Source organism: Scophthalmus maximus, chromosome 19 (genome assembly GCF_022379125.1).
Source record: "Scophthalmus maximus strain ysfricsl-2021 chromosome 19, ASM2237912v1, whole genome shotgun sequence".
Classification (NCBI taxonomy): domain Eukaryota; kingdom Metazoa; phylum Chordata; class Actinopteri; order Pleuronectiformes; family Scophthalmidae; genus Scophthalmus; species Scophthalmus maximus.
The window spans coordinates 10,361,259-10,383,267 of NC_061533.1; the positions used below are offsets into that span (position 1 = coordinate 10,361,259).

Below are 22,009 nucleotides of genomic sequence, written 5' to 3' on the forward strand. Positions count from 1 at the left end.
ACCACTTTCGTTTGAATCCATCTCACTTCTTTCAACAACAAAAAGACGACCTAGAGGCAGAAATGTAAGATGGTGGATACAGAAGGGACCCAGATCATGTATCATGCATGGAACATAGAGTGACATTGTCTCCAAGCTCCACTAGCCTTATCTTAAAATACCACCACATCATTGGCGATATTTAAATGAATTGCCCAGCTTCATCCAAGGCACATAACCTCTCTCAATAACAACAATATGACAACATGACAGTTTTTTGGGGGGCTGCGTGTTAACAACACTAGCAACAATCGCATCATCTAACCAGCAATGCTAACGATAGCACGCCTGGCACATCTGGCTACCAGCGATGTAAGCTAGCTTTCACATCTGCTCTTCACCTGGCTTGTTCTCCTTCTCCGACTCGGGACTGTTGGAGCCGCTCTCCTGCTCCTTGTTCGCCGCCGCCGCCTTCTTGTCGAAGCGAAAACGTTCTAAGTTGAACGAACTCATTCTCACACTGTGCACGTCGCGACTGACAGCGGCCGCCCTTTGTCTCGTCCTAGGCGGCGGTGTGTTCTCTGTGCGGTCGCATGAAGCGGTGCTGCTGTTAGCCAATGTGACAGCCTCGCTACCGAGCGTCGGCTGTTAGCATAGCAGCTCCGTCGGTCGTACGCGGTGAGCCTGCGCCGTTTGTCAGCGCGTATCGACGGATGACAAACTGATTTGGTATCGAAGAAAGCAGCTCGAAACCCCGGTGCAATTAAGCTTGTTGTTTCCCGATTACAGCCGGTTTCCCGCGAACTCAAGCGGCCCTGGAGGATGTCACACCGACTCCGGTCATTGGTCAGGGGAAGCGGTGGGCGGAAACTCGTTGGTGAGTCAAGATAGTTCACTGTAGCATACTTCCGGTTCTTACGGGCCGAGTCGTTATCAACGATTTCTTGTGTTTTACCTCAAAGACCCCAAGAGAAGGGGGCGAACTGTCTTGACAGTCGGTTCACCATCGCTTATGAAAGGTAATTAATGTGTGATGTAAGAAATTATATTAAGTCAAACATTAGTCAGAAGCTTTTGAATGCCTCATGTAATCGGCATATCAAGGCTTTAATCGATGCGAGGGTTAACTATAAGAGCAACAGCACACCTGAGTGGAGTACAGCCTTCATCAGCATTATGATGATAATGATAGAAATATTTATTCTTAAGGCCAGAATTAAAACAAATACGTCATAAAATCAGAAAAAGTTCAAAGACAGTTCAAAGACTCAAAGACACCACGAAAGGCTCTCCAATAAAAAAAATTTTTTTCAAGGGAGCCAGTGTAAAGAGGCAAAAACAGGAATGATGTGATCAAGTCTCTTGTTTCGAGTTAAAGTCATGTGTTTGACAATTCACGATAGTTACTATGAGGAAGTTTAATGGGAAATGAAAAATATATGTATTAGAATTTTAATTAGAAATTGGCTGTTTCTGTGTGTTTTCCGGTTTCCACTAGATGTCACAGTCTCCTGTAAAACGTCTGATGAGACGAGGACTGTTATACATTCGCTGATCAAAAGGGGGCAGCAGATACACATTCTCGGAGATAGGCTCGGTGTATGTGATGAGGTTTAACTATACTTGTAGATAATAATACTGCCTCTGTGTAACTTCGTCATCTCTGAGTGCTTTGTGTCATCTCACTGTAGACAGCTTTGTGAGTACTATTCCACCCACTGTGCTGGGTCTCTGTGACCCACTGCAAGGTGCGGCCAGAGAGAAAGAGTAATGAAGAGCGTATTTGACCAAATTTGAGTACAGCAGGATAGAAAAGAATGACATAATGATTAGGTGGAATATCAGTGACATTTATTAGCATTAAGACACTAGGAATCTGATATGAAAGTGAAGCCAGTCACTTTTAATCTGGAAAATAAGTTTCAAAGTTTACGAGCAAAATCCTCGACAGAAATTGATCCCAATCGGTTCATCTTTGTTTTCTTCTGTAGAACATGAGCAGAGATTTATAAAAAAAAATAAAAAATAAAGAACTTCACACATTGAGCTTCCGAGTTATCGCTGTAACAGATTTACAGTACAATCTTCAATTTTCAATTATAAGAGTCACGATCATACCTTACTCAACCTATGGCCATTGTTGCTCTTGTGTTCATTTAGTCTTGATGGTCAATGTCAATGGTGAATACTCCCACCATCAACCCCTGCATATACTGCGCGCGCGCACACACACACACACGCCCGCGCACGCATACACACACACACACACACACACACACACACACACAGACTTACACTCCCTCAGTATCACTGCCTTGAACACCCCAAAATAATTCAACAATATTAAATGAAACCTCATGTATCTTTTGTGTTTCGGAAGAGGATTGTTTTTTAATCATGTCTGTTTATCTAATCTTTAATTTTTTACAGCTGAATATGTATATATATATATATATATATACTGAATCTGTTAGATCATTTATAAGAACTATAGATACGAAATAACGAGCTGAAAAATGTTCATCCTATCATGTGCCTATACCTGCAGATCTCTCTCAGATACAGTGAATGTATAAATGATAAATTTGGGTCCTGTCATCAGAACAACCCCAGCAGTCAATACAGCGCCATCCTGCCGCCTTACTGTCGCCCCCACCATCGTCATGGAGACCATGTAAGTTATAGCATTGCGTGCGTGTGTGTGCGTGCATGAGTGTGTGTGTCTGCTCTGCTCAGGGCACAATAGGCAGACTGACACAGAGTCTGATAGGGGTCATGACACTTCACAGCAGGAAACTCAAACAGTGGCTCCTTGCCTTCTCCTGGTCAAGGTTTTTGTATGTGTGCGAGTGTGCGCAATGGCAAAGAAAGTCAGTAACACACACACACACACACACACATACACACACACGTGCACACACAAAAAGATGAGTATTGTGTTAAAGGAATGTTTTTCTCGAGGCGATGACTGAGATAAAAGCCTAGAATCATTCCCATTGCAAAAGGGAAGTAGGTGATAATGCCATTCTGCTGCTTTTGTAAACAAATTTTAATTTCAATATCAATAGTCAGAGTATGCACACACACGCACACACACACACACACACACACACACACACACACACATACACACACATACACACACATACACACAGTAGCCGAGCACATATAAACACTGATCCAGTGGATTGAGTTGAGTGTGCACAATGTAGATGTGTGTAATTCTCATACTGTACATGGTTGCATGTTAAATGTAAAAAGTTTGTGTATGCATGTCTTAGCTGTTAATCACGTCTGCTCACGTTGTTTATAGTGTTAAGTGCCAAGTGCATGTATAAGTGCCTACATTGGATGCACGTCTGCGTATGCCTGTGATTTTTTAAGGTTGACCGAACCATGGTGTCCCTGTAGACTCGTCACAAAGTCTGTCACCACCCAGTCACCATGGCGCCCAACTTGGCCGAGACCCGACGGCGGCAGGGAGCACCTTGTCACCGTGGTAACACGTCTGGGATGTAACGGCCCCCCCTAGGAAACACACACACACACACACACACACACACACACACACACACACACACCACCCCATATGAAAGTTCTTTCTGCAGGCAGAACACATTTCATGTTAAAAATTATTGTAGCCATCGACTCTGACGGATGCGGCTTTGAGATGAAAGAGTCCAGACATGTCAAGAAATTCACTGTGAGATTTGATGAAAGATCGCTCGAGCTAGAGTTTTTGTGCTATTGCTATTGAATGTAACCAGTTTAAGGCCCCTTTTAAACTAGTTTGGCAGTTCCAGTGACTTTCATTCATGTCTCCTTCATCTTTGCTAAAGCAATTATTAGCTCGTTTATATTATGAAAATTAACATATTATTTTGACACTGCTGTGATATTAGATGCAATAGACTATATCACTTATAACTCTTCTCTATGGCTGTTGCATTTGTGCTGTATTTTCTCAAATTGATTCATCAGTCCTAGATAATCATTTGAATACACAAAAACACTTTAAGCCAAAAGTTGTTTTTTTTGGCGTTGATTCGATACCATGGATGGATTGAACAGACAAGATATATCCAATGAAACATGAGCTAAGTTTGAATATTGGAAGTTCAAAATAGAAGCCTGGATTTGTTGCTCGACAACAAAGAGCAACATCAAATTGAAAAGCCAGTGAGTCCATGTTGTCACAGTGCTCTGCTCCAGGCGTTCATGGCCTGGAGCAGACAACCCCACATGGTGCTGGTCTGTCAATGAACCTGCACAGGGACAGGAAATATCTTTACCTGAGATGGATAAAGAAGGACATCATTTATTTTTTAATGCCAGAGCTAGTTGATCCATAGGAGTGTATGCAACCAGTGTTGCCACACTGAAGACTTTGTTTATGTTTTAAGGAGTGATATGATGTCACCCAATGCAGCCCAATACCTGGTGCTTGTAGTATATAGTATATTCAGCGGTTAACCTTTGTTGCTCGCATGTCATTTGTTCATACAGTGTATGAACACATAAAAGGACTTTGATTCCAGTTTTATAATGCTCTCAGTCCTCACATTTATACAACAAGAACAAAAAAGAAAACTGAACAAACAAGTATGGATGAAATAAATAATTAATACCTGATGAATATGTGGACAGGGGATGGGTGGATATGTACATTGTGTGCTATACATTTTAATCATACAAGTTAAAGACTGAAAAGTCAAAGCCTCACATTTTAGGCTGTAAAAGTACAGTCTGTGACGGAAGTAAGTGGATGTGAACCAGAAATGTTCCAAGAGGCATGTGAGGTGCTTTTATAAATGTGATGACTCTTTGTTCTTCTGTGAAAACCTGTCACTATTGCAATCCATTGTAACTCTGTTACTCTGTTAGACTCTGAGGAGAGGAACCACAAACTTTCCTAATCCACCATTTAAGCATGAGTGACTGACAATAACAGAGATATTAGAGATTGTTGGTTATCACTTAAACCACCGGTCTTACCTCACAACATTCACTTTTGGCAAACAATATCATGATGGAGCAAGACTTGGTTTTTGCACTGACTCTGGATGATTTAATACCTATGATCATTTATTGATTAACTTAAATAGTTTAGTTTATGTTTTTACTCATATTTAACTACATTTATATGTATGTTTACATTATTTACATGGCATAGACTTTGCTGTACACTAAGTAAACAAAACTTCATAGACTAGTGCAAACTATTGGTATAGTATAAATATAAATGTCTCTGAATGTGCGAACAAACATTTTGAGTTTTGATCATGTAGCAGTTTACCATAAACCTCGATACAGATCGCCATCCGATATCAGTAAAACGCGCTCAAGTCCTCTTCGATGTGGGCTGTCAGACGACTTATCAAACACTCGTTTGGCACCTTTGTGCTACTTTTGTTTAGTCATCACTCATATAACCACTGTCTCTCTCCACAGGCAAAAAGAAACAGCAGCAGGGGAGAATTCCCATGCTGCTGGAGGTGATGCTGCGGAGCAGCCGAGACAACCCACCAATCACAGAGAGACAATGACTGATCTTCCTGGCCGCCTTACAGAACATCAGTCAAACTGAGCTTTGTTAGCGCTGCATTCCTGTGCATTGTCCTCCTGTTTGCACTCTGCGACAAAACAATGTTCATTTCATCTATATCACACGTGATTCTAGGATTTTCCTACTGTACACGCATCCTTCCTCCGATGCCGTAATCTGTCCATTTGTCTCAGGTGTGGTTTGACTAAAAGGTTTGAACACTGATTTCTGTGGCAGCAGGAATCAATGGCCGCAGTCTACTTTGTGTGGGTCTGTCACATTAGCACAGTGTTTTAATTAAACTGAAGGAGACGTGCAGGAAGACAGGGGGACAATGACTGATCCCCAGGCTGCCGGACACGACGTTGTTCAGACAGAGCTTTGTTAGCACTGCCTGCCTTTGAATTGTCCTGTCTACAACCGCTTAATCAAAGGATGCCAATTATATCTCAGTCATTTAGACATAGAATATTATGAACTACATGACTGATTATTTGTCTTTGTAAAAACATAGTTGAAACTCTACTCTGATAACTGTGCATAGTGCACAAACTGACCAGCCAAACCTTTAGCACTTACTTTATGTATTAGTGCAAGTGTGACATTTTCCTTACAGTATCATATTTGACAGCAGTTTGAGGGATCAGTATGTGTGAACATTTGTTGGGAGAACACTTTCAGCCTAATGAACATGAAGATACAAGCTGTCTCAACCAAACAACATTATGCCGATGCGCAGGAGCGCGCATGGACGAGGTGTAGTGCGACTTCTAAACTCATTCATGAAGTTATCCGAGGAGAGGAGAGCCTAGACAGCAGGAGAATGAAAAACTCGTTAAGCTATTTTTTCTTCTTTCTTTTTTTCTTCTGGCAGACAAGCTCAGGCAACTGTGACTGTGTGTGTTTCTCTCTGTGTGTGTCCTGCCCTCTCTATTCTGTAGACTGGCAGGGAAGTTGATACGACTGAGATAGGAATGTCAGCGCAGGATCAACACCCCTGCTGGTGGACACCAGTTGGGGGTCGGTCTCCTCTGGGACGCATCTAAATGTGTGTGTTTGATAAGACATGTGAATAAGTGTGTGTGTGTGTGTGTGTGTGTGTGTGTGTGTGTGTGTGTGTGTGTGTGTGTGTGTGTGTGTTATAGGGCCAGTGTCTGGGCCGTTTTGGGGGGAAGGGAGGTTAGAGCGGTGACAGGCTCAGCTGTGTTGAATTGTGGGAGAAAAGAGCTGACGCGACGGGAGTTGATGTCTGACATGACCCCTCTCAGCAGGCACACCGCAGGGAGCTGGGAGCTGCCGCTGACTGAGTGTGTTTTTTGTGTCAACGTGTATTTGTGTAAGTGGGAAAGTGAAGGAGAGACGATGAGTTATAAAGTGAGGAGCAACAACAACAGCAACAACAAAAAGGACGTTTCTTTTCGTCGCCCTGGTCCACTTTCACCACCAATCCTGATTTCTCTGACATTCAGGGCAGAGTCCGGCTCTCCGTGAAACACCACCTTGATGGATGTGACACTGGACTTCTCCCGCGGTGTAACCCAATCTTCTCCGGCCTTTCCTTCCTCCACCTTCCATTTTCTCTCCCTCCATATCATATACCCCTCCTTGACCTTCTCGCTCTTTGTTGGTGTCCCCGTGCTCCCTCCTTCCCTCTCGCTCTGCCCTGCTCAGTCTCACCTGAGGCTTCATTCAGGCTGGTAAAGTGATCTTCGGGTCTATGCTGCTGCGCTGCAGCTCGTTGTGCTTCCATTCAAATCCATTTCTCTTTGCCCGTTTTTGCGCTTCACATTTTTTCCTGTCTCATCTGTATTTGTATCGTCCGTCAATTCTTTCTTTCCTCATTTTCTTCCATATCAGTCAAAACATACACACACACACACACACACACACACACTCCATCCCTTTCTATTCACTGTCTCTCCTCTCTGGGTCCAGCACTTTGCCATCAGTCTTCTGATAAGTGCCCACAAAGCCCCCACTGTCTAGTGTGACCCTCTATTCTTCTCCCATCCTCTCTCTCTCCCTCTCTCTCTCCTTCTCTCTCCATCCTGGAGCAGCCAAGCGTGAGGTAAAAGAGGAGGGGCAGTTTATCTTGTGCACACACCCCAACTTGTTTTACCTTCACCCCTTCTTCTACTTTCCTCTCGTTCCCTCCATCAAACTTTTTTGCCCTTACTCATTTTAACTTCCAGCCACGACCTCTGCCTTTGAAGAACTTTCTGTCGTTCTTACTCTGGTCTCCGTCTGACTTTCCTCGGTCTGCAGGGAAGCCTTGCCCCTCCTCCCGCCCGCGCTCACAATGGATGCTGATGCTTTTAATGTGGGACAATGGGGCAGATCTGAAAGGTTAGCCAGCCCTTTGCACTGTATCCCCATGCACTCTCCACCCTCCACTGATCCTTCTCTTTTCCCCCCACTGTCACCTACACCTGCCTCTCATCTTGATCCTTTAATTCTTGTAAATTTCTTATTATTTCTGTTTCTCCCCCTTACTGATGTTGTTTCGGGATCATGTGCAAAAGGGATGCAGCTAACATGAAAAGCCTCATGTGATCATACATTTTGCTCGTAACAGAGATCTGATAACAATATGACCTAGTTCACGCCAACAAAAGAACTGCATCATCTCTATAGTGAGAATTTAAAAAAAAAAAAGCTACAGTCGGCCAACAAAAAAAGACGGCCCCCCATATTTTCCTGCAGCGCAATGTGACATCACCTGGCTGTGCATCACATGGGCCGATCATTTATTGCATGATACATTCAAGCAGAGGCACACTGGTGTACCATTTATGAACGTGTAAGACAACCTCAAAGAGGAGCCCGTCACAGTTGCTGAATGAAATGATTTAGCCGTCAAACTCATGGATTTATCACTGGAACTGAACAATAGAGATTTTTGAAAGTCACTCGACTCATTCAGTCAGACTTTTCTTTTTTAGAACAAATTTAAACTGCCTTCCAGAGTTTACACCACTGAAAATGGCATCTTTCTTCACCTCTGTTCGCAACCTAGTCCTGTCTGTGACTTCTTATTTAATAAAAAACTTTTTCAAGTTCAAGTTATTTGTGCACGTGAAATTATTTTCTCTCTCGCTCCAAATTCAAGTCTTGTCTTTCCCACCATCTCTGCTTCAGCCCCCAGTCACTCCTGTCAATCAGTGAACTAGTCGGTCGGTCGGTCGGTCCGCCGACCGTCACTCTGAACATCTGAGTACTACTAATGGATCTCCTTGGCCACTTAACTGCCTATCCTGCACTCTCTCTCTCTCTCTCTCTCTCTGAGTATGAATAGAATAACCCTAATGGTGCTTGTTTGCCACTCCACTGCTCTCCCTTATCCTTGTATGGCTTTATCATCGCTGATCAGTGTACCTGGAGATAAGTCTCTGTGTGAGGGTGCGGTATCCTCTTCCTTGAGCTTTTATCACTCCTGATCAATGTACCTGGAGTTCTCAGTCAGAGACCCCCTCCCAAAAGGTCATGTTTTCATTCGCCCCAATCGGCTCACTGCCCGATAAGACAATTTGTCAGGTGGAAATCAGAGAGGCCTTTTCGTCTCTTGGTCGTCTTGGGGGGGCGGGGGGGGGACAGATGGAGGATTGAGATCCAGAGGTGGAGACGGGGAAGAAGTGACATGAAGTGAAAAGAGGTAAAACATGTAGAAAGAAAGGCAGGTGTTTTTTTTCATTGCCAAGGGGAAATATTGATCTCTACAGCTGAGGCCCTTTGAAAATGCTTCTGAAAATGTCAGTTTTGCATTGTAGTGCGGAAGTCTAAGTGTGCCGATTATGGTTGTGTCATTTTTAGCCGTCCAATAGATTGTTGGCTAAAACGCCTTCCCCAAACAACAACCCTCCAGCTGTGAGGCGACAGTGCTATGCGCCACACCACCGGGCAGGCAGTGGACAACACCAACAAATGTTTCTATAAAAATCCCAATGTTACTTCGGCACTCTTATCAAACTTCAGAGTTTTTTCTTTTTTTTTACATTAAATTAAACAGACAAAAAGCTGTGTTTCACAAATCCCTGCATTGTTCTCTGCGCCCTCTGATGTTTTTGAAATGAAAGAAAGCAGATATTGAACGTGGACAAAACTGTTACTTTTCCGGTGGTTACTTCTGGACCTGCTCATCAGTATTCAACCCCTCTCCCTCAGGCTCTCCCACTCAGGCCCTCACTAATCTAATCACCTCCTCTGCAGACTCACACAAAGCCTCCAACAGTCCAGCCGCGGCACCTTAATCGACATGTTATTGCCCACAATCCCATTTACAGCACAGAGGCAAATCTGCACAGATGCGATTGTGCTGGCTGTTAATCCAATAAGTCCCCCGCTCACATCTCTTTTACCCGGCATCCTTCATCTTCAGAAACAAGGTGACAGTGTTTTAATTTTCATTCTTGGGTTACTCTCCCTCAATTTAGCTCACCGTGTGTGGTTGGGTTTATGGCGCGAGACACGTGTAGGCGCTGGTTATTGTACAAGCTTTTATTTCTCCCCTGTGGGAAAATGAAGAGCAGGTTTTTTTTGGTTTAGATGTGATTAAATCAGGAGCTTTCTGTTATTGTTTATTCACGGAGGCAGTGTCTATTAGATCATACAGGTAAGATTCGATCACGGCAAGCGGGTTGGTGCTGATTATTTGGCTTTGATAATTGATGTTGGTCACCGGGGTCAGTGTACAATAAATGTTTTTCTAAAAGCCAAGACCCTGCTACCCTTCCTCCAGACCTGAACCTTTAACTCTGGGATATTTTAACCGCTTTGAAAGAAACTACAGAAATGGATCATTTCCATTTAAAATCAGATCATCTCCATACATCGTTCTAAACAGGTTCACACTGTAATACCACCTGGACAGTCAGAACAGTTGGTCAAAGGTAAAACGTCTTTAAACATGTGATCTTCTTGTTTGTTGTTGAGATGACATCAAATACAGAATTGTAAAACCAAAAAAAAAAAAACAGTCAGGCCCAGGGTTAAAAAAGACAACCCAGATTTTACCTGACAACCTAACAGGACATTGTCTGAAATTCACTTACTATATTGTTATGCAATGTGATACATGGTTAGAAGATCTGCTTCTTGCGAGCTAAACATAGTATAATTCATAGTGGGGCACAGGAATAATTATTTTTGGCTGTTAAGGATAATTTCATCATGAAATTCAATCCTGTAAATCAGAAAGACATTACCGACTGACACAAAAACACAAGCTGAGTTAACCAGTCACTGAAAAATGGCAGTGTGTTATGCTGTGTTATTTTCTGCCCCTTGCCTCTAATCTGTCTGACAGAAAGGACCCACTCAGGGGTGTCCATTGTGCTGCCTGTAGGATTACTTGATCTCCCATGGGGCCTGCCCCTCACTCTCTTTCTCTCTCTCTGTCTCTCTGTGTGTCTCTCTCTTTCAATTCATTTGTAGAGGACCGTGATGTTCTCTGGTAAATTTTAATAAAAGTTGTTTTAAAATAATCAAATCTCTCTCTCTCAGTCTCTCTCTGAGTGTGTGTGTCTCTCTCTCTCTCACTCACACACACACACACACACACACACACACACACACACACACACACACACACACACACACACACACACACACACACACACACACACACACACACACACACACACACACACACACACACATGTTGCTCTCTACATCAAAATACCTTAAAGTCTGTTTAGAAATACATATCACACACTATTCTATACAAACTTACACAATATGCCAGATACAGTGTATGTTCAATAAGAGTTCTTGAAAATAGTAGCCCTTGAGGTCAGTGCAAAATATCTCCACATACAGGGTAGGAAGTAAAATAAGATGACCAAACATCTCATATTTTCACAAAAAGATCCCTACATTCAGGGTGTGTGTGTGTGTGTGTGTGTGTGTGTGTGTGTGTGTGTGTGTGTGCGCGTGCGTGTGTGTGTGTGTTTGTGGCCCAACCCCGACTCTGGGTCAGAGTTCCTGACACACTCTCACACCCAGCAGGGCAACGAAATAATTAACTCTGACTGTGATTGACAGACAGTTCATCACACTGACACGCACACAAACACACGAACACACACACACACACACACACACACACACACACACACACACACACACACACACACACACACACACACACACACACACACACACACACACACACACACACACACACACACACACACACACACACACAGGGAGCCTTAGTTTCCCATAAGCAGCAGCGTCGACAAGACAGATGATCTGTGTTCTTCTTTTTGCTTCTCACAGTTAAAGTGAAGAAATAAACTTAATTGATAATAAATTAAATGGGCTGTGTGTGCGTGTGTGTGTGTGTGTGTGTGTGTGTGTGTGTGTGTTTGTGTGTGTGTGCAACCAAAAATAGCTGTGGTCCATTTTTTTCTGACTAAATGATCTTCATGTCAGCGCCTCTCGATGCACAATAGAACATTGGCATTTATGTATTTAAACAATGCATTCATTGTTTGGCCGTCTGACAATGAGTAATCACTTTTATTTTGGCCTTTGAGTGTTTGTAATCCCGAAACTCCTAATATTACATAGAAAGTCATGGAATGACTCAGAACCTCGTCATTACCGTGTTATACAGACGTGACATGTGGACACTTACTCGTAACTTTTCTATAAGGTTTGTTTCTTCTACTCATTATTGTGATGGTGTTGAATTCTAGGTAAAAGTCTGTGCTATCCGTTTTTAAAATAAGTCCGGTCTGACTGCATATTTTGATATCATCTAACATCTGTTTAACATTTCAGTGTCATTCAGATTATAAAGAAAAATGAAGGTACAGTAACACAGACAGCTCTATAGCACGTTTACCAATGAAATGTGTGGGTGTTTGTGGGGTGGAGAGGAGTTAGTAGAGGAGGATCTGGGCGGGTGGATGGGCTGGTGGGGGGGGTGGAGGTTAGCCCGTGGATTGAAATGGTGTGCCTCCCCCTGCCCGCCCTCCATCCCCTTGATTCTGAGAGGCCGTTTTTCTCTGCGACCACAAAGGGAGAGGGGTCGGATTGCGCCGGCACATTCACCGGCCCACTTTGTTTTCAAATGGTTTTGTTTAGTTGTGACACTTTAGACATCCAACACCTTCCAAGAATCCGAACTCTTGCGTGGGGGAGTACAGAGGGCAGGTGGGTGGTGTGCAGGCATGAGGAGAGAGGAGGAGTGAAAGGTAATGGAGGGGAGGTAGAGAGGGACCAGAGAGGAGGAAACCTCGGGGCAGTTGGAATTTGTTTTATGGGAATCGGGATGCAGCTACAGCATCACCTCTCGCTTCCCCTCCCAGTCTTCCTCTCTCTTAAAGGCTCTCTGCCCTGAGTCCATATGAAATGATGTGTGTTTTATCTTTTGCCAGCCCCATCCTGCTCTGGCTCCTGTGTGCCACCCTGTCCCCTTACCGCTCTCAACCCCTGCCCTCTCATCCACTTCTTCGTGCCTCGAGGCATTCACGCTGTTTAATCTTGTCCACCTCTTGAGTGTTTAAGCAGCTTAACACAGCAGGACCTGGACGGCTCAGTCAAGAGAAGGCTGATGCTTGACAGCGAATACAGGACTAATTCTCGGCTTAGCCCCCACATATTACATGGCATGTTCTGACAGTCTATTGATATGTGTGATGCCCTAAGCGTATGCATGAATGCAAATACACTAAATACACTGGAGCATACACTCCAACACACGTGCATGCCAATACGTTCTCCAAGAAAAAGTGTTGTCTCATCAGACTTTACCAAATGGAATCGTTTATTCATTTTCTTTCAAATTAATGAATTGATTCCATTTTCTTCCTTTTTTATTACTTTTTAGGGCAGTTTATGCCATTAGATAGTAACAGTACGGGGATGACAGGAAAAGGAAAGAGGGAGATCTTAAGTTGGGATGTTGAGGTCCCTAGGTGGCGTTTGAACCTCGAGGCCATGGTGACACCCGCTGTGCGTTAGTGGAGCTAAAGGGGAACAATGTAAGTTATTCCAAAATGTAGAGGTCACATTGTTCTGTAAGTCCTCCCAGAAGTGTTATTAAATCAGGTTCTTCATTGCTTAAAGTAAATGTTTTAGTCTGTCCTATTCTGACCTCACTATTTACTTAACATTATCTAATAGCTTTTTCGAAAAATACATTTTTAAATGACTGAAAAACCAAAACTCCTTTGAGATGCAAGAGTTAATCTGTGTAGTAATAAATTATATTAGATGTTCTGCTTATTGATTAAATGGCAAACATCTTCCCAGGTGTAGGGATACACAGGGACAGCCTTTGTAAATGCTGCTTGACATGCTTGACAAGGCTGCAGTACCTGAGCTCACAGGGGCCACGGAGTCAATTGCTACACATAGGCAGTGCTTTGAAGGGCAGGGGTGCGTGCCGAGCCGGGCCGGGGGTGGCTCACGCGCACACACACACACACGCGCGCACGCGTACACTCCCACACACACTCGCACACACAAGATCCATTCCACAACCATACACACCACCTCCCAAAGGACGGATGGAGCAGCAGCGGGCTGCAGGTCCAACTTCACCACACACCATCCGGCCAGGGGTAGCTGAGTTCACCTATTCACTTCACTTTTTGAGAGGATGAAAAAAAGTGTGAATATGCATTGAGTGTGCGTGTGCGTGTGCATGTGTGTGTGTGTGTGTGTGTGTGTGTAGGGGGGGGGGGGGCAGCAAGAAGGGCAAAAAGCTAGAAAGAGAGCTAGAGAGTGTGTCTGAGAGAAAAAATAATGGATAAAGGGACACGCAAAGAGAGCAAGCGAAAGACTATCTGCTGCATTAACCTTCCCCTCCACACTGCCAGTATAGAGTCTTTTCTGCACTCCTCTTTCAGCAGGGAGGACCCAGGGGACGGTAATGCTAAGCCCCGCTCCATTCTTCTACCAGAAACTTTGATTTCCTATTAGGTTCCTCCTGATGGGGACTGATGGGAAGAGGAGGGGAGGAAAGGAAGGCAGGGAAGGACGGACACCGAGACGGACGGCGGGAGAGAGGAATCAGATTGGTGGGAAAAAAAGTGAGAAGGGGCCAACACCAGAGCAAGAGAGGGGGAGAAGAGCAGACAAGCAAACGCAGCGAAGGAGGAAGAGGGAGAAGGGTAGAGGTGAACAGGGAGGGCTGGCCACACATCAATTGTGGCGGTGGCAGCACGTCGGCTGTGGGACACTGGCTATTCTGTCCTGGGTAACAAGGGCATTGTTTACTCTCAGCCCATTTAATACTGACCTTTCCTAGCTGGCAGACAAACAGACTAAGAAGTAAAAAGATACAATGAGTAGCAAACATATTGGTATGTAATAGGGAAAGGTGAGAGACAGTGTGACCTGTTTGTAGGGATACAGACAATGTAGATAAGAACATAGTACAAATATAATTATAATCACCTTTCATATAAAAAATGCTGCCCAAAGGGCTTTAACATTGAAAAAATATAGCAAACAAAATGATTTAAAAAGCAAGAAGAAAAGCAGAGCAGAAAAACTTGTCTCTTTTCTGTTTATGCTGTAACTCGTTTCATATCTGAACTAACAACCATGCTGGCGTGATAATAGATATATTAAGGTAAAATGATTAGGTAGGGTGAAATGAAAAAAAAAATCCCACCGGTCAATCTTGTCTCCTAATAATTACATTTCTATGCAACTATTGTCTGAGTGTCCATTGTAATTTTTGCCTGAACGAAGTCTAGGATTGCATAGGAGCATTGAAAAAGCCCATATCATTGTCACAATTCACGGGACAAACATATGTGTTTGTGCATTTTGCGTCATGGTGCTTGACCTCCCATGAGGGCAATGCAGGAACAAAAACCCTTTGCTACACAGGGAGTACAAGTTCAACCGATCTCTTTTGTCACCTCAGTTCTTTTACAGATTTTGCGTAGTTGACCCCATTATGGAGACAAGTGTAGAGTTTTTGTAGAGGGTTGCCGGACGTATGCCGACTTTAGGTTGACATGTGGCACGGTAGGTAACTTTCTTTGGGCAAAGAAGAAAAATTATAAAAAAGATAGCAGGAATAGAGCAATTCCTGCATTCATTTTGTGGGCGAGAAAAATTAATTACATCCCCCTGGCCCATAAATTAATAATAATGTCTGCTAACAAAACTTCTGCAGTCATTATTTGTGGTTATGCATTGGCAAGAGAAGGGAAGTGAACCCTCTGGAATGATCTGCATTTATGTATGAATATCTCTTAAAGGGGCGGTAAGCAATTCTAATACGAGAATAAACCTTTTGTAAAAATCAAAAAGCGAATATTTCCTCGCTGTCCGCTAGCTGTCTGTTCTATGTGTAAATTTTTTTTTTTTTTTTTCAGCTCAGCCCTGGCTCTGTAAATCGAAAACAAAACAAAGGGTGCAGAACTGATAACGTAACAACTCAGGGGTTTTGGCCTGGTGGTGAGCGTGTCGGTCTCCCATACCCGAGGCTGCGGGTTCGAGGCTCAGTCAGTGCAGTAAAATCATAACATCGACAAAGAGAGAGACAAGACGTTAACCCCTTTGACTTATGGTCAGATCCTCTGCTCTGCTGCCTCTGGGCCTGCACACCTCGCCATCAGGGAGACGAAAAAAATAAATTCCCGAGTTTTATCAAGGAACCCTGCTGGATAATGTCAGGGTGGCTGTCCGCTAGTTGGAGCTCAGTAGAAGTTAGGTGATGGCGCAAGACAATGACCCTAAACATCAAAGTAAATCTTCTGGTGAATGACTTCAAACAAAGAAAATCCACCTGTAGGAGTCAGACTCAAGACCTTAATCCAACAGAGATGCAGTGAAATGACCTCAGGAGAGCAGTCCACACCAGACCTCCTGAGAACATTTGACTTGGAGGTCTCATCTCCCGAGTTGACTTTGGTGTCAGCATGTACTTTGAAGTCGGAAAAAAACGTGGACGCTGTGAACAAAGTGTGATGTTCACACCTCTTTCCAAGATTTGCATAATAAAGAAGAGCGAAGAACAAGGATCCGGTGTGATGGGCATATCAATAATTTCAAAAGTATGCACATTTATCATTAAAACACCTGTATTGGCTAAACATTCTGGTGTTGGTGCCGTGAGAGATGGGCAATGCAGATTGCAAGTGAGCTTATCGTAAAATTATGTTCATTGTTTTATTGTGAACAACGTCACCAACTTGTGCACCAAACTTTTCGCAGACTATCCAAGTTGTTATTCCGACTTTTTGCAATTATTCCGACACCACGTGAATGCGATATATAATGCATCTGAAGCATTTCTGTTGGAAGAATTGTCTAATTTTCCTCATGAATGTTGTGCAGGTCTGATCTGCCGCTAATGGAACCTGTTCTTTAAGGTTATTGCTGCCAAAGCAGGTTCAAAAGAAAAAATTACAATAGTTTGTGTTTTATCAGCTATAGCACATTGTGAAGATCCAATCACATCTATGACAAACTCATGGACAAAAAACAGATACTTCCCAAAGGGTTCACTGACGTTTTCCTGCCACTGTAGTTCACGAGCCAACCAAGACAGCCCATGTGGATGATTCGCTCTTGACAACAACAACATTTATCTCTTTATGATAAGTAGTTCCCATGTCATGTGTGGGAAAGAGGGATGAGACAGATATTAAAGTAGTGGAGGCGAGACAGAGAGATACGGAGACAGGGACATACAGAGAGAGACAATAGGGAACGGGAGAGAGGTAGTCGGAGAGAGAATGATTGATTGATGTGGTCAGTGAGGCGTCACTGATCTCCACGGGAGCCCCCCAATGAAGAGGATGTGGATTGACCTTAATGGTGTGAAAACAGGCAGACTGCAGCACTAATCTGGGAGGAGGAGGAAGATAAAAACAGCCAAATCAGCTACAAACAAACAAGAGTCAATGAGCTAGAAATTTCTCAGGTTTGCAATAAAAAAATTTATGGTTTAATTTCCCCAGTAGGCTACATTTTACAACAACACGAGGGCAGTTTATTCTACGGGGAACTCATTTCTTCCAAAAATCTACAAACTTATTTTCACTGGGAAAAAAAACAGGGAAAGAATTATGGATTTTTATGACAGTGAAGCAACAAAATACTGCAACGGGGGAACAGGATTAGTTCCAAAATGAAAAGAAGGAAAGGAAAATGTCCCATCAACAGACGAATTGGGGAATTCAACAGGTGGGATATGGGCCAGACAAACACCCATTGTTTATGTGTTTGTGTTACCCTGCAGAGAGGCTTGCTAATCCGTTACAGCAGTAGGAAATGTCTGGCTATATTAACTGTGTTATCCTGCGGGGATCTTGTATCTCGGTGAGGGTCCTTTATTCTTAAAGATGCCCAGAGGCAATGCAATCCAACAGACAACGAGTACTTAGAAACTGGTTCGAGTTAAGACCATCTGAAAGGAGATTTTCATAGCTCCCTGCATGCTTCACGGTTACAAATTTCAATTTCAAAAGAGTTGTATAATGAGTAGCGGTGTGGTGATTTGGAGATATGGTGATTAGACTTTAAATAGTCATAATGAAATTTTAAAAGCAGCACTTGATAAAGGCAAACTTGAGATAAGGCATTTAAGCTATTTTTTGCGAGGGTTGGGGTTCACGGACCCACTGTTACGTTTCCTGACTAGTTGAAACGAACCATGTTAATCCAATTCCTTCACTGTGGGAAGTAATGTGCTGCTGTTCTAATCTATCAGGGGACTTGTTGTTTCGGAATTTGCCCTGCAGCTATTGTTGTGCATAAAAGCACTGCTCCGCTGTGTGCAGTTGGCTGGGCTTTTCCTCAGGACTCGGGAGTCCACTTGATACTTAAGCCACACACCAGACATCACGTCTTAAGTAACCCTAAATACAACATATTTGTGTGGTATCGTCATTTCAAGTGGCTGCCCTGTAGCTGTGACAGTGGGGCGGTAACAACTAGAGATGAACTGTCATTCAGGAAATATTGGCAGCTTTGTTTGTGATTCTCTGCTCTTAACATTTAATCTTATTCATAGTATGACCTAATTTAAACCAAGGTTACCTGTAAGAATAAGTAGAACTTGTATATCAAAATGTAACATAACCTGACACAGTACATACTGTGTTTTGCCTTGGAAACTGCAGTTTATTTGAAAGTAATTGTTCTTCATACTAAATGTTTGCTGAATACAATACACCAACAGTCCTCGTCTAACTGAACAGAAGGTCCTGAGTGTGGTGGGATAACTAACGGTGAACTAGTAGAATATACCGAAGTTCTGGATGTGAAATGAAACAATTGTACCCATTGACAAGCCTTCTTTGCTCAAAGCTCAATGCACATTGGACAGTCATTTGATATACCTGGTTGGTTTATGCAGCAGGCCAAAGATGTGTGTGTGTACATGGTGCCGTGAAAAAACGGGAGCCCAGCTGGGGTAATAGTGTGCATGTATACGTGCGTGCATGTATATGTGTGTGCGTGTGCGCGTGTGCGTGTGTGTGTATGTGTTTCTACCTGTACGATTACCATTAACAGGACTTTTTGTCCCTGCAAATGCACTTGTGCCATTCTCCTTCTAAATTTTTGTGTCACTAAGTCACCACATCTCAATTGCTTCCTTTTCAGAGCACAGAAATGGCTTTCCGCAGCTCCATTGTGGTCTGCCTCCTTCCCAGATCGGTGGCTGAATGGACAGATTGAAAAGAGCGGGGTGAAAACGATAGGACATGTATCTCTAATTGGCAAGATGGAGGAAAAGATGTGCAAGTGCATGTATGTGTGTGAGCTTGCACGAGCACCACTGTGTGTCTATGTGCAGCTGAGAGAGGCAGACAGGCAAGGTGGGGGGGGGGGGTTGCTGTCGCTGTCTGTGTACTGCGTGCTGTGTGAGGGCGGGAGGGAGGCTGTAAGTGATACCCTTGTCTGTTCCCTACTTGCCCCACTCTGAGGCCGCTCCACCCAGGCCAGCCCGGGAGAGAGTGGGGGTCCCCTGGGAACTGGACAGGACAGGGAGGGAGAGAGGGGACAGCATGGAGGCCAGGCTTTCAGCCATTATGAAAAGGAGCGGAATCAAATACAAGCAAAATCTCCTTCAATATACTGTATCCCTCACCTGAGTAGGGCTTCTAGCTGAAAGGAGATCCATGAGGGCAACTGCACAATGGGCCCAGGAAGGACAAGAGAGGACAGGAGAGGAGAGGAGATATGTACTTAGGTTTAGAGAGGAAGAGAAGGTAGAGGAAAGGAAGAAGAGGAAAGGGAACTTTTGCCATCAGGTCTCAGGGGCCTGATGGCAAAAGCCTGGTTACCCTTATTTACCAGCCTTGACTTAGGAACTACGGCCACGTGTTGGTAAGAAGATCTTAGCTCACGGCTTGGAGCATAGGGAGTGAGTCCTGTAATATATCTGGGGGCCAGACGATGCTGACCTTAAAAAGGTAGAGAATCTTAAAATAAATCCTACATTTAACAGGACGCCAATGAAGGGAGGCAAGCATTTTAGTTCCTAAGACTTGTGAAAAGCCATTGCTGCACTTACGCAAGCAACCGTGAAAGACTATCGTAATACTCCAAGCCAAAGCACCGTGGGTCTAAGCCAAGACTGCAAATAAACAGTTTTTGTATCAATCAAATCTTTGGTAGAATCAGATGGTTGAAAAATAAAAAATACTTGAATGTAACCTAAACCTATACTTTCTTCACTTGCTCATCCCTCTTTTAAATTCGGTCATTATTAATTAGTTCCTGAGGTGGTGGTGCTGCAACACAGTGTTGGGTCATGGACCTGACACTGGTTACCCATCCAAGTGACAATCAGTGGCGTATGGCTCCATGCTCTCACGTGTACATGTTTGTACAGTACACGTGAATCTGGCAGATTGCCAACGAAAGGTTATGTGTGGTGAGAATGACCGGTGTCAAGTGAGTTTGTGGGTGTGTACAAGTGACACGCACACGCACGCACGCGCGCGCACGCACACGCACACGCACACGCTGCACTCTTACCCTCTCACACACCTCTCATGTTCCAAGGTGTGAAAAAGATGGAGAAGCACCTGCAGCAAAATCACTTCCGAAGCATCCAGAGGTTTTGCTTTTCAAGTGTGCAGAGCCAGTGCAAGTGGAAGTCTCCTCCACAGCTGAGGAGGGCCGGCCGCACGCTCTCCGTAACCCGACCCTGCTGGAAGTCATACTGTGTCAAAAGTGTTTCCTATTGGGAATTATGAATGCACACACACGCACACAGGCACACAGACGCACGCACGCACGCACACACTAACGCACACACTAACACACACAAAGCGATGTAACTGATTCCGCAGGAGCATTGAGTACTGTGGATAATTGGTAGCACCATTGTGCTGCTCTTCAATGGGCTGGTTACCCAAGAAGCCTCATGTTCGTGTTCATGTACATTTGCTTTGAAGGTGGCGAACACAAAGAGCTGAACCCTGCCCAGAACAAAGCCCTGGGAGACCCTGCTTCACCCACAGACATCTTTCATGGAGAGAACCACAGAGATAAATGATCTTCTTCCTTGTAACAGTGTGTAAATGCTGTGTGTGTGTGCGACTGGGTTAGTGTGTGTATGTGTGCAGGTGGACATGAAGGACTTTAAGGGATGGGCTGCTTGTCATCACGGAAACCACAGGATGTATTTTGTCAAAATATTTTTTAACACCTATAGAAGATGAAAAGCCCTCAAAAAGCTTTTGGGAAACTTTCAAAATGAGGAAAAATAATTCAAAGTGTTGCAATATTTTTTTCTCTGCAACTCACATGTCTGTGTGCATTAGACTTTTTTCTTTTGCAGAGGATTTACTGTCACTATCTAAACTCATATAGGTCCATCAGATATTTTGAGCCTGCTACAGAGCGGTCATAAACGATGAGACTCTCTTGTCCAGAAACAAAATCATTCAAGACAATATACCTCTGTGAAGAGCAATGATTTGTTGAAAACAGCTGTGGATACCAAAATGAAAAGCAAATACAATAAAAAAAAATCTCTTTTTATAAAATGTACGATACAAATATTCACTTATTTTACTGAATCTCACCGTAATGAGATTGCTTGATTTTCACATGAACTTATTCAGCTTCTTGTGCCTGTCTGAAGAATTGTGTTTTGTGCCATGATGGTGACACCCTGGGAAGTCTCATCAGGCTTAACTTCTCTATAAATGTAAGATAATTTGGCTCAAATGAGTATCTTAGTCAAAATCAAAGAACATAAATCTGAAAATGAACTCATGAAAACTCAAACAACATGCACATGTTCACAGCAGCAGGGCCTCACCTTGTTCTTGTCTCCTTGAGAAACAAACAACAACAATAAAAAGCTACTGAATATATAGGGTGTTCAATTAACACCTACAATCCTTCAGCCCATACCAGTATTTACTGAGGGATGAAACACACATTGACCGTAACACCGGGAATATAAATTATCATTTAGCTCCATTCCCAAGCTCATGACATTTCTAAATCACTATCTGAAAGCTAAAGCACCCCAACAGATTTCACTGA

At 43.5% G+C, this 22,009-nt stretch overlaps 1 protein-coding gene and 1 long non-coding RNA gene across 6 annotated transcripts in view; one reads left to right on the forward strand and one right to left on the reverse strand.

Moving 5' to 3' along the window:
* Positions 1–20,656, reverse strand: part of smarcad1a (SWI/SNF-related, matrix-associated actin-dependent regulator of chromatin, subfamily a, containing DEAD/H box 1 a) — a 48,734-nt gene extending 28,078 nt beyond the window's left edge. Inside the window, exon 1 of one of the 3 annotated variants that reach the window (XM_047328946.1) lies at positions 20,486–20,656. Coding sequence is in view for 2 of the 3 variants with exons in the window: in XM_047328945.1 (XP_047184901.1) it covers positions 381–492 (112 nt within the window). In the remaining variant the exon portion in view is untranslated. Of the gene's footprint in view, positions 1–380; positions 821–20,485 lie in introns of those variants that run through there. The other 2 variants (XM_047328945.1, XM_035638787.2) reach the window with 2 other exon arrangements.
* Positions 888–8,586, forward strand: LOC118313399. 3 transcript variants are annotated; one of them, XR_004794456.2, is made up of 3 exons: positions 888–998; positions 2,528–2,653; positions 3,364–8,586. It is a non-coding gene; the product is annotated as an uncharacterized LOC118313399 (long non-coding RNA). The 3 variants fall into 3 exon arrangements; XR_004794455.2 differs by having other exon boundaries at positions 2,582–2,653; XR_004794457.2 differs by having other exon boundaries at positions 2,582–2,653; positions 3,391–8,586.
* Positions 20,657–22,009: the final 1,353 nt, after the last annotated feature.